The following is a 16,345-nucleotide window of genomic DNA, read 5'->3' on the forward strand; positions in this document are numbered from 1 at the left end:
GTATAGTATAAGTCTCATATAGGTGATGTATATACACGTATAGTGTATAGTATAAGTCTCGTATAGGTTCCATATAGGTTTTGTATACACCTATAGACCTATACACTTATAGGCTTATACGAGGTCAATACATGACATATACTACGATATACGAGACGATATCACACTTATAGGCTTATACAAGGCCGATTCGTGACCTATACTACACCTATACGATTCGATATAACCTTTATAAAAAAACCTTCATATACGCTACGTATAGGTCTATACGCAGCGTATATAAAGGGTCAAAAGACCATTTAGCCCTTTATTTAGGGCTATACGAAGCCAAATGCAAGGGTAAAAATGCCTTTTGACCCATTATATACGCTGCGTATGGGTCTATACGCAACGTATAGTGGGAAAGACCATTTTACCCCTGCATTTGGGGCTATTTGTATTATTTACCAATAATATTGTTTTTTTCTAAATAATTTTCTTTTTTAATTTTTATAATCATAATAGTTGTATTATTTTTAATTTTTATAATTCGTAATTGTATTATTTACCAATAATATTGTTTTTTATAAATAATTTTCTTTTTTTATAAATAAACAAAGATATACATAAAAAGAATACAAAAATTAAGCTTTATATACGCTGCGTATATAAACCTTTGTTTTTTTGTGCAATGATTGCTGATAAGGCTCTGAAATCCATGGTTTATATACGCTGAATATAGGTCTATACGCAGCGTATAGGGTTAAACCTTATACGCTGCGTATAGACCTATACGCAGCGTAGGTAAACCCTAAGTGTACAGATAGGCAAACTGAGTGTGCAGATAGTTAGGGCCAAATTTAAATAAATTAGGTTAGAGTTAAATGACAAATTAAAAGAAAAAACAATTATCTTTAGAATTCGCTTACCTCATGCAAGTTCAATTATTCCATAAAAAAGAAAATAAAAACTCGATATCGAACCCACTGGACATCCTTATAAATACCACAAAAACACCTGAAAACAAACACAAGTTTATTTAAGTTTGTTATAAAAAATTCTGCTTCCAAATCTCACCATGATTACACTCTTTCTGCTTCTCGTGTCAATCTTTTACTTGGTCTACATCATGCTTAACAAGTTCTTGAGTTCCAACCAACCACCTCTTCCCCCTGGCCCAACACCCTTGCCATACATTGGCAGCATAATCAGCATGCTTCGAAACAAGCCCACATTTCGTTGGATTCATAGGATGATGGACGAAATGAACACCAACATCCTATGCATTCGTGTCGGGAAAGTCCATGTCATAGCCGTGAGTGATCCAGAGATCGCTCTTGAGTTTTTGAAGGACACAAATGGGATCTTCTCATCTAGGCCTGACACCATGTCGGCCTATCTCACGAGTGATGGCTACTTGAACACCGCTCTAGCTCCAATGGGTGATCATTGGAAGAAGATGAAAAAACTCTTGTTCAATGAAATTCTTTCGGGGGCTAGGCATAAGTGGCTTTTGAACAAGCGAAGCGAAGAATACGACAATATAGTGAGGTATTTTATGTGCACATTTGCATATGGTTGTTCATGTGTTCGTATGTCCATAGAATGCAAAATGTCATCAGAACAGATGACCAGAGTTTGATCGTTTTACAAATAAAGGCAGAGTACATATTATTAATCAAACTAATGATAATGATTAACATGACATAGCTGTATTCATGTTTTATAGTAATCATTAGTTTGATTAATAATATGTACTCTGCCTTTATTTGTAAAACTATCAAACTAATTTTGACATTTTGTTAATGAAAATAATGATAACCATAAAACATGAGAGGTTGTGTTTCTCCCAAGGCTCCAACCTTGACCTAAAAGGGGAGCTACAGTTAACTCCAAAGACTTTAAATACTATTACTAGTAAACTTGTTTAACATGCACCCTTCAGTGGACGTTACGAGGAACTTGTAGTTTGAAATGAACTGTAGCAATGGAGCATACTACAAACATTGGTCAAAGTAATAAAGTTTAGGGTCCGTACATGATTAATTAAAAGAAAAATTATTAAAACAAAATATGATTTGGTCTTCGTGAGCAATAATACTAAAAAGCAATGATATATATCATGATATACTTGTATGGAGGATTTTCATTAGTTGAATGATATATAATCACCCCCCCCCCTCTCTCTATATAGAGAGAGAAAGTGTAGTGTACAATTAACCTTAACGTATGAGCGTACGCGATGAGTATTCCGCATGTTATATTTTTTTGAGTTTGTGAAGCCGCATGTTATAGTCTGTCCGGGTTTGTGAAGCCGCATGCTATATTTTCTAGGTTTGGAAGTCCGCATGTTATATTTTCAAAGTTTTGTGTAGTCTGCATGTTATATTTTCCGAGGTTGTGAAGTCCGCATGGTGAATCTTCCGGGTTTGGGAGACTTCCGAGTTTGTACGTCAAATTCCGCATGTTACAACCTCAATTCCGCATGTGATATTATCGTACGTTAATTATATGGCATGTGGAAGATTTAATTCGCATCAGATCGGACGGCTCAGATGATCGCTTACGTATCGTATGATAAGCCCTATTGTAGGTTACACTTTTTCAATATATATATATATATATATATATATATAGGATAGGAGTTGGCCAGAAAGTCAAAATTTCCTAAAAAGTGTAAAAAGTCATAAAACACCATAATGTCAACCATAAAACACACCAAACCCCACAAATAATATGATGAAGATTACTAAAACATCATGTATGTGGGTTTTGTGTTGTGTTTTAGATGTTAAGGCTCTGATTGTGGAATGACAAATATTATTGTGTTTTATATTGTTTAGCATTGTGTGTTTTATATTCATAGTTCTACGATGGTGTGTTTGAAGTTTTTATGAACTATTAGAGTTTGAATATGGTGTTTTAGTAATATTCATTATATTATTTGTGAGTTTTAGATGTGTTTTATGTCTGAAATTATTGTGTTTTATGACTTTTTACATTTTTTAGGAAAAACACGCTTTTCGTAGGATCCCCACTCTATATATATATATATATATATAGGGGAAGGTTCAAATGAAAACCACTTTTTATTGTGAAAACTCGAAAACTAATTAAAAAAAGCCAAAAAACATACAATTTTTTTTTTTTTTTTGCAAACCAAAATTCGCGGTTTTTTTATATAAAAAAAATTCAATTTTTTTTTTGTGTAGTGCACATGTGTAATACTACACATGTGTATTATTACACATGTGCACTACACAATTTTTTTTTTGAAATTTTTTTTATATATAAAAACCAGCGATTTTTATAAAAAAATTGAAATTTTTTTTTGTGTGTTTTTAGGCTTTTTTAATTAGTTTTCGAGTTTTCACAATAAAAGTGTTTTTTCATTTGAACCATCCCCTATATAGTTTTCGAGTTTTCACAATAAAAGTGTTTTTTCATTTGAACCATCCCCATATATATATATATATATATATATATATATATATATATATATATATATATATATATATATATATATATATATATATATAGGAGAAGGATCCGTTCGGAACCACCCTTTATTGCGAGAACCGTAAGAACCAGTGTGAACGCAAACAGTAATACCTAAAAAATATAAAAAACACCCAAAAAGATTTTTTTTACCATTTTTTTTTGTAAAAATCGATATATTTTGTTTACAATAAAAAAAATTTCAAAAAAAAAAAAAAAAATCGAGTCAAAGTTATCCATGCACATATGCAGTTGTATCATTTCTTTGACAAATTCCGTAATTTATTACAAATATTAGACAATTGCAATTTCTTTTACACTACCACGTGTAATACACTACTTTGTACGTTAACAATATTAGAAATGCACATGTGTATCTATATGTATCAACATGAAATAAGGTGTGTTGGTACACTACTTTCTCTTTCATCTATCATTACATCCATAATACACAATCATGCACATGTGCATTTTTTCACTTCTTTGACAAATTCCGTAATTTATTACAACTATTTGACAATTGCACTTTCATTTACACTACCATGTGTAATACAAAATACTTTTTACATTACCAATATTAGAAATGCACATGTGCATCTATATGTATCAACATGAAATAAGGTGTTTTGGTACACTACTTTGAATGCACTTTCCCTTTCATCTATCATACCATCCATAATACACTACCATTACCTCCTACCATCCATAATACAATACCATTACCCCCTACCATCCATAATACAATACCATTACCAATATTTTCACTTTATTACATGTATGTAAACACCATTTATACCATCCAATCAACATATTACATCATAAATTGACAACTATAACCAAACCATCAATTACTAGATATAAATAACCAAAAAGCATGTATATGGGTCTACTTCTCAATTCAAAATCACAAACTTTTTGTATCAAAACACGTTATATCATGGTTATACCTAATGATGCACATGTGCATTTTGAATATTGGTAATGTAAAAAGTAGTGTATTATGAATGGTATTGTAAATTAAAGTGCAATTGTCTATTCCTGATAACGTATTACCGAATTTGTCGAAGTAATGATACATATGCACATGTGCATGAATAACTGTTACTCGAAAAAAAAAGTTTTTTTTATGGTATCGAAATATAGCGATTTTTTTAAGAAAAAAAAAATCTAAGTGTTTTTTTTGATTTTTTTAGATTTTATTTTGTGTTCACATTGGTTCTTGCGGTTCTCGCAATAAGGGTGGTTCTCGCATGGACCTTACCCTATATATATATATGTGTATATATATATATATATATATATATATATATATATATATATATATATATATATATATATATATATATAGAGAGAGAGAGAGAGAGAGAGAGAGAGGGGCTGTAACAAAGATAGTCTGGTAGGATATAGATTCCTATCTAATACATTTGAATTTAAACAACAATTTATTAGATAATGATAACTATTATATAAAGTTATAATAACAATTTTACTGGCTAATGATTTTCACGTAAAAGAAAACCAATTTGACAGTCACTCGCTTTCACTTCAACTATGCACAGCCATATCCTTTTAGATACGTTAATGAATATATATATTTCTAGCATCTAAATTTTAACATCTGTTAGATACGTTAAAAATCAGTGTGAGATCCATCTGGGGGCCACCATGGGCTTGGTGAATGTGAGGATTATAGCTCAACAATACTCGAGCAACATGGCAAGGAAGCTCATGTTTGGTAGTAGGTATTTTGGTAAAGGGAGCCCAGATGGTGGACCTGGTGCTGAAGAGGTTGAGCATGCTGATTCACTCTCAATAATTCTTGCTTATGTTTACGCCTTTTGTGTCACGGATTACTTCCCATGGTTGCGATGGATAACTGATCTTGATGGGCATGAGAAGATCATAAGGAAGGCGATTTCTACTGCAAGAAAATATCAAGATTATTTAATTGATGAGAGGATTCAACAATGGAAAGATGGTGTTAAAACCAAGCAAGATGATTTGCTAGATGTCTTCATCAACCTTAAAAACCCTCGGCTAAATATTTATGAAATAAAATCCCAGATCCTTGTAAGATTAACAAAAGGGTGTGCCTATTGGCACACTAAAGTGCCTATTGGCACACCAAACCCTAGCAAATTTAGGGTTTATCTACGCAGCGTATTGGTCAATACGCAGCGTATAGGGTTAACCCTCTACGCTGCGTATTGACCAATACTCAGCGTATATAAACCATGGATTTCAGTGCCTAACAACCAATCATTGCACAGAAAACAAGGGTTATATACGCTGCGTATTGGTCAATACGCAGCGTATATAAACCATTAGATTTTTTGGGTCATTTTGGTAGGTTTGAGGGATATTTTTTCACAAAGTTTAAATACGCTGCGTATTAACCTCTAAGGAGCGTATATAAAGATCTGAAAATGTCTTTTATACCCTTGTTTTGAGGCTATACGAAGCCAAATACAAGGGTAGTTGTGTCATTTTGGTCTCATACGCTGCGTAGGGACCTCTAAGGAGCGTATATAAAGCTCCATTTTTGTATTTTTTTTATTATGTATTCCTTTGTTTATTTATAAAAAAAAGAAAATTATTTATAAAAACCAATATTATTGGTAAATAATACAAATATAAATTATAAAAATAAAAAATAATATAAATATTATGAATTATAAAAATTAAAAAAGAAAATTATTTATAAAAAAACAATATTATTGGTAAATAATACTAATATATTGTTTTGTTATCGTTTAAATTAAATTATCGTATTCCTTTGTTTATTTATTAAAAAGAAAATTATTTATAAAAAAAGAATATTATTCGTAAATAATACAAATATATTATATTGTTATCGTTTAAATTAAATTATCTTATCGTATTGCATCGTATCGTATCGTATCGTATTGCATCATATCGTATCGTATAGTGTATAGTATATAAGTCTCGTATAGAGGCCTATACGGGTGTTATTGTTTAGTATCGTATCGTATCGTATCGTATAGTGTAGTATAAGTCTCGTATAGGTTTCCTATAGGTCTTGTATATGCATATAGGATTAGACGGGACTTAAACCACACCTATACGATACTACGATATCACACTTATAGGCTTATACGAGGTTAATACGTGACCTAAACCACACCTATACGATACGATATCACACTTATAAGCTTATACGAGGTCAATACATGACCTATACGACGCTATACGATACGATATCACACTTATAGGCTTATACGAGGTCAATACGTGACCTATACTACGTTATATGATACGATATCACACTTATAGGCTTATACGAGGTTAATACGTGACCTAAACCACACCTCTACGATACGATATCACACTTATAGGCTTATACGAGGTCAATACGTGACCTATACGACGCTATACGATACGATATCACACTTATAGGCTTATACGAAGTCAATACATGGCATATACTACGTTATACGATACAATATCACACTTATAGGCTTATACGAGGTCAATACGGGACATATACTATGCTATACGATACGATATCACACTTATAGGCTTATACGAGGTCAATACGGGACATATACTATGCTATACGATACGATATCACACTTATAGTCTTATACGAGGTCAATACGTGACCTAAACCACACCTATACGATACGATATCACACTTATAGGCTTATACGAGGTCAATACGGGAACTAAATCACACCTATATGCCTATACGGGTGTTATATCGTATCGTATAGTATCGTATCGGGTGTTATTTTCCTTTTTTTATAAATAAACAAAGGAATACACAAAAAAAAAACAAAAATAGAGCTTTATATACGCTCCTTAGAGATCACTACGCAGCATATAAGACAAAAATGACACAACTACCCTTGTATTTGGCTTCGTATAGCCTTAATACAAGGGCATAAATGACATTTTCAGACCTTTACATACGCTGAGTATTGGTCAATACGCAGCATATATAAACTATAAGGGTTAAAAAGTTAATTTTACCACAGGTTTGGGGTTAAAAATAATTTTACCACCCTTTAAATACGCTGCGTATTGACCTATACGCAGCGTATATAAAGGTCTGAAAATGTCTTTTATACCCTTGTGTTCAGGCTATACGAAGCCAAATACAAGGGTAGTTGTGTCATTTTGGTCTCATACGCTGCGTAGGGACCTCTAAGGAGCGTATATAAAGCTCCATTTTTGTATTTTTTTTATTTTGTATTCCTTTGTTTATTTATAAAAAGAAAGAAAATTATTTATAAAAAAACAATATTATTGGTAAATAATACAAATATAAATTATAAAAATAAAAAATAATATAAATATTATGAATTATAAAAATTAAAAAAGAAAATTATTTATAAAAAAACAATATTATTGGTAAATAATACTAATATATTGTTTTGTTATCGTTTAAATTAAATTATCGTATTCCTTTGTTTATTTATTAAAAAAAGAAAATTATTTATAAAAAAAGAATATTATTCGAAAATAATACAAATATATTATATTGTTATCGTTTAAATTAAATTATCTTATCGTATTGCATCGTATCGTATCGTATCGTATTGCATCATATCGTATCGTATAGTGTATAGTATATAAGTCTCGTATAGAGGCCTATACGGGTGTTATTGTTTAGTATCGTATCGTATCGTATAGTGTAGTATAAGTCTCGTATAGGTTTCCTATAGGTCTTGTATATGCATGTAGGATTAGACGGGACTTAAACCACACCTATACGATACTACGATATCACACTTATAGGCTTATACGAGGTTAATATGTGACCTAAACCACACCTATACGATACGATATCACACTTATAGGCTTATACGAGGTCAATACGTGACCTATACTACGTTATATGATACGATATCACACTTATAGGGTTATACGAGGTAAATACGTGACCTATACTACACCTATACGATACGATATCACACTTATAGGCTTATACGAGGTCAATACGTGACCTATACGACGCTATACGATACGATATCACACTTATAGGCTTATACGAAGTCAATACATGACATATACTACGTTATACGATACAATATCACTCTTATAGGCTTATACGAGGTCAATACGGGACATATACTATGCTATACGATACGATATCACACTTATAGGCTTATACGAGGTCCATACGGGACATATACTATGCTATACGATACGATATCACACTTATAGTCTTACACGAGGTCAATACGTGACCTAAACCACACCTATAGGATACGATATCACACTTATAGGCTTATACGAGGTCAATACGGGAACTAAATCACACCTATATGCCTATACGGGTGTTATATCGTATCGTATAGTATCATATCGGGTGTTATTTTCCTTTTTTTTATAAATAAACAAAGGAATACACAAAAAAAAAACAAAAATAGAGCTTTATATACGCTCCTTAGAGATCACTACGCAGCATATAAGACAAAAATGACACAACTACCCTTGTATTTGGCTTCGTATAGCCTTAATACAAGGGCATAAATGACATTTTCAGACCTTTACATACGCTGAGTATTGGTCAATACGCAGCATATATAAACTATAAGGGTTAAAAAGTTAATTTTACCACAGGTTTGGGGTTAAAAATAGTTTTACCACCCATTAAATACGCCGCGTATTGACCTATACGCAGCGTATATAAAGGTCTGAAAATGTCTTTTATACCCTTGTGTTCAGGCTATACGAAGCCAAATACAAGGGTAGTTGTGTCATTTTGGTCTCATACGCTGCGTAGGGACCTCTAAGAAGCGTATATAAAGCTCCATATTTGTATTTTTTTTATTGTGTATTCCTTTGTTTATTTATAAAAAAAAGAAAATTATTTATAAAAAAACAATATTATTGGTAAATAATACAAATATAAATTATAAAAATAAAAAATAATATAAATATTATGAATTATAAAAATTAAAAAAGAAAATTATTTATAAAAAAACAATATTATTGGTAAATAATACTAATATATTGTTTTGTTATCGTTTAAATTAAATTATCGTATTCCTTTGTTTATTTATTAAAAAAGAAAATTATTTATAAAAAAAGAATATTATTCGTAAATAATACAAATATATTATATTGTTATCGTTTAAATTAAATTATCTTATCGTATTGCATCGTATCGTATCGTATTGCATCATATCGTATCGTATAGTGTATAGTATATAAGTCTCGTATAGAGGCCTATACGGGTGTTATTGTTTAGTATCGTATCGTATCGTATAGTGTAGTATAAGACTCGTATAGGTTTCCTATAGGTCTTGTATATGCATATAGGATTAGACGGGACTTAAACCACACCTATACGATACTACGATATCATACTTATAGGCTTATACGAGGTTAATACGTGACCTAAACCACACCTATACGATACGATATCACACTTATAGGCTTATACGAGGTCAATACGTGACCTATACGACGCTATACGATACGATATCACACTTATAGGCTTATACGAGGTCAATACGTGACCTATACTACGTTATATGATACGATATCACACTTATAGGGTTATACGAGGTAAATACGTGACCTATACTACACCTATACGATACGATATCACACTTATAGGCTTATACGAGGTCAATACGTGACCTATACGACGCTATACGATACGATATCACACTTATAGGCTTATACGAAGTCAATACATGACATATACTACGTTATACGATACAATATCACACTTATAGGCTTATACGAGGTCAATACGGGACATATACTATGCTATACGATACGATATCACACTTATAGGCTTATACGAGGTCAATACGGGACATATACTATGCTATACGATACGATATCACACTTATAGTCTTATACGAGGTCAATACGTGACCTAAACCACACCTATACGATACGATATCGCACTTATATGCTTATACGAGGTCAATACGGGAACTAAATCACACCTATATGCCTATACGGGTGTTATATCGTATCGTATAGTATCGTATCGGGTGTTATTTTCCGTTTTTTTTATAAATAAACAAAGGAATACACAAAAAAATAGAGCTTTATATACGCTCCTTAGAGATCACTACGCAGCATATAAGACAAAAATAACACAACTACCCTTGTATTTGGCTTCGTATAGCCTTAATACAAGGGCATAAATGACATTTTCAGACCTTTACATACGCTGAGTATTGGTCAATACGCAGCATATATAAACTATAAGGGTTAAAAAGATAATTTTACCACAGGTTTGGGGTTAAAAATAATTTTACCACCCTTTAAATACGCTGCGTATTGACCTATACGCAGCGTATATAAAGGTCTGAAAATGTCTTTTATACCCTTATGTTCAGGCTATACGAAGCTAAATACAAGGGTAGTTGTGTCATTTTGGTCTCATACGCTGCGTAGGGACCTCTAAGGAGCGTATATAAAGCTCCATTTTTGTATTTTTTTTATTGTGTATTCCTTTGTTTATTTATAAAAAAAAAGAAAATTATTTATAAAAAAACAATATTATTGGTAAATAATACAAATATAAATTATAAAAATAAAAAATAATATAAATATTATGAATTATAAAAATTAAAAAAGAAAATTATTTATAAAAAAACAATATTATTGGTAAATAATACAAATATATTGTTTTGTTATCGTTTAAATTAAATTATCGTATTCATTTGTTTATTTATAAAAAAAGAAAATTATTTATAAAAAAAGAATATTATTCGTAAATAATACAAATATATTATATTGTTATCGTTTAAATTAAATTACCTTATCGTATTGCATCGTATCATATCGTATCGTATTGCATCATATCGTATCGTATAGTGTATAGTATATAAGTCTCGTATAGAGGCCTATACGGGTGTTATTGTATAGTATAGTATAGTATCGTATCGTATCGTATAGTGTAGTATAAGTCTCGTATAGGTTTCCTATAGGTCTTGTATATGCATATAGGATTAGACGAGACCTAAACCACACATATACGATACGATATCACACTTATAGGCTTATACGAGGTTAATATGTGACCTAAACCACACCTATACGATATGATATCACACTTATAGGCTTATACGAGGTCAATACGGGACCTAAATCACACCTATAGGCCTATACGGGTGTTATATCGTATCGTATATTATCGTATCGGGTGTTATTTTCCTTTTTTTATAAATAAACAAAGGAATACACAAAAAAAAAAAAATACAAAAATGGAGCTTTATATACGCTCCTTATAGATCACTACGCAACATATAAGACAAAAATGACACTACTACCCTTGTATTTGGCTTCGTATAGCCTCAATACAAGGGTATAAATGACATTTTCAGACCTTTATATACGCTGAGTATTGGTCAATACGCAGCGTATATAAACTTTGTGAAAAAATGATCCCTCAAACCTACCAAAATGACCCAAAAAAGTCTAATGGTTTATATACGCTGCGTAGAGAGCTATACGCAGCGTATATAAACCTTGTTTTCTGTGCAATGATTGGTAATTAGGCACTGAGATCCATGGTTTATATACGCTGAGTATTGGTCAATACGCAGCGTATAGGGTTAACCCTATACGCTGCGTATTGACCAATACGCTGCGTAGGTAAACCCTAAGTGTGCAGATAGGCAAACTGGGTGTGCAGATAGTTAGGGCCTAACAAAAAGTTTGTGTTTTGTTCTTCTAAGATATCATTTTTTTACATAGTTTTGTTTAATTGTTTTATTGTTGTGTACTACAGGATTTAATTGTAGCAACTTTTGACAATGTATCAAATAATATCGAGTGGGCAATGGCGGAAATGATAAACGAGCCAAAAATATTACACAAAGCCATCCATGAGCTCGATAATGTGGTTGGAAAGGAGAGATTGGTTCAGGAATCTGATCTAGCAAACCTCAATTATATTAAAGCATGTGTAAAAGAGGCTTTCCGGTTGCACCCTGTTGCACCTTTTAACTTGCCCCATGTGACAACCGCTGACTCTAATGTTGCGGGATATTTCATACCCAAGGGTAGTCATGTGATAGTGAGCCGCCTTGGGCTAGGGAGAAACCCTAGGGTTTGGGATGACGCGCTGACATTCAATCCCGACAATCACATGAACAATGATAAGGAAGTGGTGTTAACTGACAACAGCCTTCACACCTTTCTGTTTAGCACTGGTCGGCGTGGGTGCCCTGGAATGTTGTTGGGATCGACCATTACCACAATGCTTCTAGCTAGGCTCGTACAAGGGTTCGCATGGGAGCTGCCATCTAACGAACAACACGACGTTGATCTCAAGGAGAACTTGCATGATTTAGCAAAGGCTAGGCCATTGTCCGTAATAGCAAAACCTCGTCTCCCTCTCCATCTTTATAACACAAGTTGAAAAAAATGAAGTTACGCTTAATTATACATAGCATGAATGTGATGTCCTAAATTAAAGATAGTGTCGTCATTTGTGGAAACTTCTGTAGTGCAATATCATTTAAAAATTAAAGAATTTATATTAAAGTTATTAAATATATATTTAACAAAGGTATGGGGTTTCAAACAAATATCAATAAAATTCTATTCACATGCTAATATTGAATCTAACAAGAAGAATTTTGTTGAGACCACATGACATGGTTTCTTCTTTAAACGATGTTCGTCCACTCATTTAATCTTTTCAAGGGACAACATGAGCAATTCGTTGTACAACGAGAGATAACTAACAAAATCTAGATTCACTTTCATGGTGACGTCACTAGTAATTCTTTCCTCTATAAACGGAACAGTATCACAATGTAATTTGTAGAACTCTTAGATCTGAAAAGCAGAAGAGCTATAAGAGAGAGAGAGAAAGAACCTGGTGAGGGGGAGCAAATTATACCTTTTGATTGTACTTAACCATGATGAATATATGAAATCGTTTGACAATCATTCACAAATCCAGTTGTGTATTGAATTGATGTGTTTATTATTACTATTTTGTTTGATTTCTAAACTATTTACAATAAACACACACTCTCAGATCCAACATACCCTTTTAAGTATAAATCTGAAACTTTCTCCGCCTTTGCCAAATTTCTTCAACTTATCTTGACATAATTCAATCGCAATGTCAAAACTTCTCAATGTAACCTAGGCGGTGAATTTGACAACCATGTCTTTAAAAATTTTACAAACCAACATGGTCTATTATTCCGGTTATCTTGTCCCTAAATTTTATCCCAAAACGGTCGGGCTAAGCACATGATTCATCGCCTCAATGACATCATCTGCGCCCTTCTCATTCATTTCAACCTTCCACCTACCTTTTGGGTAGAAGCTCTCCATATCGCGGCTTACCTAGACAACATCTTACGAACCAAATGTTTGAGCTTTTAGACACCTAGCTTTGCTCTTTACCTAAGACATCCTAAGTATAGCCACTTGCGCGTGTTTGGATATGCATGCTACCCTAACACCTCATCCAGCCAGCCTCATAAACTGCGCGTTGGTCTAATTTCTAGTTACTAACGAACCCGTTATGGTTGTACAAAGATTTTGAAAATTTGGATTGTTACAGACTTGATGTAAATGAAAATATTAATATAACTAAGTTATAATTTGTGTATTACACTGACTGAATAATGAAAGCTATATTTTTACAGAGTACGATAAAACAAGTATATGTACCTTATAATCATCACACAAGTTTGCAATATCTTGCTTATAGTAACAAATACCCAACTCGATTCTAAAGTGTTTTATCATCAATTTTTTCGAAACATTCTTAATTCTTTTTATATTGTGTAATTAAACACAGAATAACATTTAGATAAGCCATAGATTTATTCACCTTTATTTTGTTATATATTTAAGTAACCTTGCCAGCCCCTTTTGTTATATATTTAAGTAACCTTGCCAGCCCCACGTATAATTTCAAAAAACTTTTGGACTATACTAACAAATTGTTGGGCTATATTGATAGATATATAAATTTTCGAAAATTAATCTGTTAATCACGTAATATGGTTTAAAAATGAAAAATATTTGAACTTATACTTGGGTTTTGCATTTGATTATTCCCCATAGTAATTTAAAATGTGTTTCAGACATATCATGTTGGCTATCATAATATGTTAAAATTTTGTAGATTCTTTATTTTTTGAGTAAAGTACACTTTTAGTCCATGAGGTTAACACCGGCTTGAAGTCCCTATTTTGAAAAATTCAACACTCCAGTCCCTAATACCTGTCGTATTCAATTGCTCACAATTAAGGGCCTGGCTAAACAGCCGTCAGTCAACCGTCAGTTGACCAGGGTATTATTGTCTTTTTACTAAAAAATGAAAGACAATATCGTCATTTCGTATTTTCTAACCCAATATAGTCATACCCTCAAAGCCTCAAATTAAACAATTCAGTCCCTCCCGTTCTCCATCTTCTCCATAAGAAAAACAAAGCATAACCAAGTGTACCTAATCAAGGTTTGATAAGATTGGTTAATTTGTTCCTTTTCCTGTTGTAATATGTGTTTTTTTTAACTGTTACTTTGTTGTAGTGAATTCTAATCTCAATTTATGTAAAGCATAGGACATATCTTGTGCAGATTAATCATTTGTGAGATACACTCCAACTTAGTACCTAATGATACTATGTCTGGCTTTATCAGTCATTTGCTACACAACCGGTTTTCCCATGCTTATCCATAATTATAAGATGAATGAAAATGTATGCCTGTATCTTCTTAGAAGTATTTTACTAAAACAACTATATCAAAACTGAACAGAAATAAGGATCAATATGCAGTGGCGGATCCAGGAATATTTTGCACCGGGTTCCTTTTGGTAAATTCTCACTATTTTTTTCCAAATCATATAAAGTTTTCACTAATCTTTTCCATTTCTTTCAAACCAAGGGGGTTCTCGAGAACCCCTAAAACATCCCTGGACCCGCACGTGTCAATATGAAAAGGTGGAGAGACTCCCGAGGTTTCACAGTCTTCACTAGGGGTGTTAAACGGATCGTTTTTCCGGGTTGGCGGGTTCAACCCGACCTGAACCCGAAAATCTTGCCATACATATATGAACCAAAACCCGACACATTGAGCAATGAGAGGCTTATCGACACGACTTTTGATGAATTTAAGGTATAATTACTGACATGAAAGGAGTTCAGTCTGAAAAAGCGTGAAAGTGACCCATATGACCCTTATTGAGCAACGAGAGGCTTATCGACCAAAAATGTTTATTTACCCAAGCATACGGGCTTTATTCGATCCAAAATTTTACAAACTAACAAAATTCCAATGAAATGATGAAAATTCTTAAATAAAAAAGTTGGTTGAGACCCTGATGCATAAAGATGTCGTTTTGGGACATTGGTAATATTTTTGGCGAAGATTCGAACCAGTCGTACGTATTCGAAAGCGTTTGGTTATCCGGCATTGATCGAGGTGAGGAGGAGGTTGTGTCCGTGCCTCGTTGTGATGACGGGGGTGTGCGACCCGTGTTACCTGACTTGAACCAGGTGTTTGTAGATGAAACACCTCGAAAATTTACGTCCAATAATGTATTGACACGTGTCATAGACTTCCGGTATGTGAAAACATACTTTAGAGGGGCTAAAGTTGACAAACAGTGAAAACTATGGAACGTAAGGGTCCAAAGTGTCAACAATGGATAAATAGACTCTATAATAACCCTACATAATGTTTATAACCTTAAACGGGTGGATCACGGATCATACGAAGCGGAAATTGCACAAAAGTGAGGAATTACAAACTATAGGGGCTAAAAGTGTCAACATGTTGAATTTATACCTCTGAGTGAACTTTTGGCAGACCCGAAGCTTTGTAATGCTAAAATATACTCACTAGAATATGTGGTAAAAATTTCATGAAGTTTCGTTATCGTATGAGAAAGTTA

At 32.7% G+C, this 16,345-nt stretch overlaps 1 protein-coding gene across 1 annotated transcript; it reads left to right on the top strand.

Moving 5' to 3' along the window:
* Positions 1-1,108: 1,108 nt before the first annotated feature.
* On the top strand, positions 1,109-12,838 carry LOC110895822 (valine N-monooxygenase 1). The gene is made up of 3 exons (XM_022143188.2): positions 1,109-1,530; positions 5,103-5,547; positions 12,206-12,838. Exons 1-3 carry the CDS (start codon positions 1,109-1,111, stop codon positions 12,836-12,838), a joined length of 1,500 nt encoding a protein of 499 aa, XP_021998880.1.
* The last annotated feature ends 3,507 nt before the right edge of the window (positions 12,839-16,345 follow it).

The sequence above is a fragment of the Helianthus annuus genome, chromosome 2, assembly GCF_002127325.2.
Source record: "Helianthus annuus cultivar XRQ/B chromosome 2, HanXRQr2.0-SUNRISE, whole genome shotgun sequence".
NCBI lineage: Eukaryota > Viridiplantae > Streptophyta > Magnoliopsida > Asterales > Asteraceae > Helianthus > Helianthus annuus.

What these genes read in the sequence shown, in the direction of transcription:
- LOC110895822 (XM_022143188.2), top strand. Translation starts at nt 1,109, where the DNA reads ATGCTTAACAAGTTCTTGAGTTCCAACCAACCACCTCTTCCCCCTGGC. An exon ending in GAATACGACAATATAGTGAG is followed by an intron (nt 1,531 to 5,102) that starts GTATTTTATGTG and finishes AACATCTGTTAG; the next exon opens with ATACGTTAAAAATCAGTGTG. An exon ending in AAATAAAATCCCAGATCCTT is followed by an intron (nt 5,548 to 12,205) that starts GTAAGATTAACA and finishes TGTGTACTACAG; the next exon opens with GATTTAATTGTAGCAACTTT.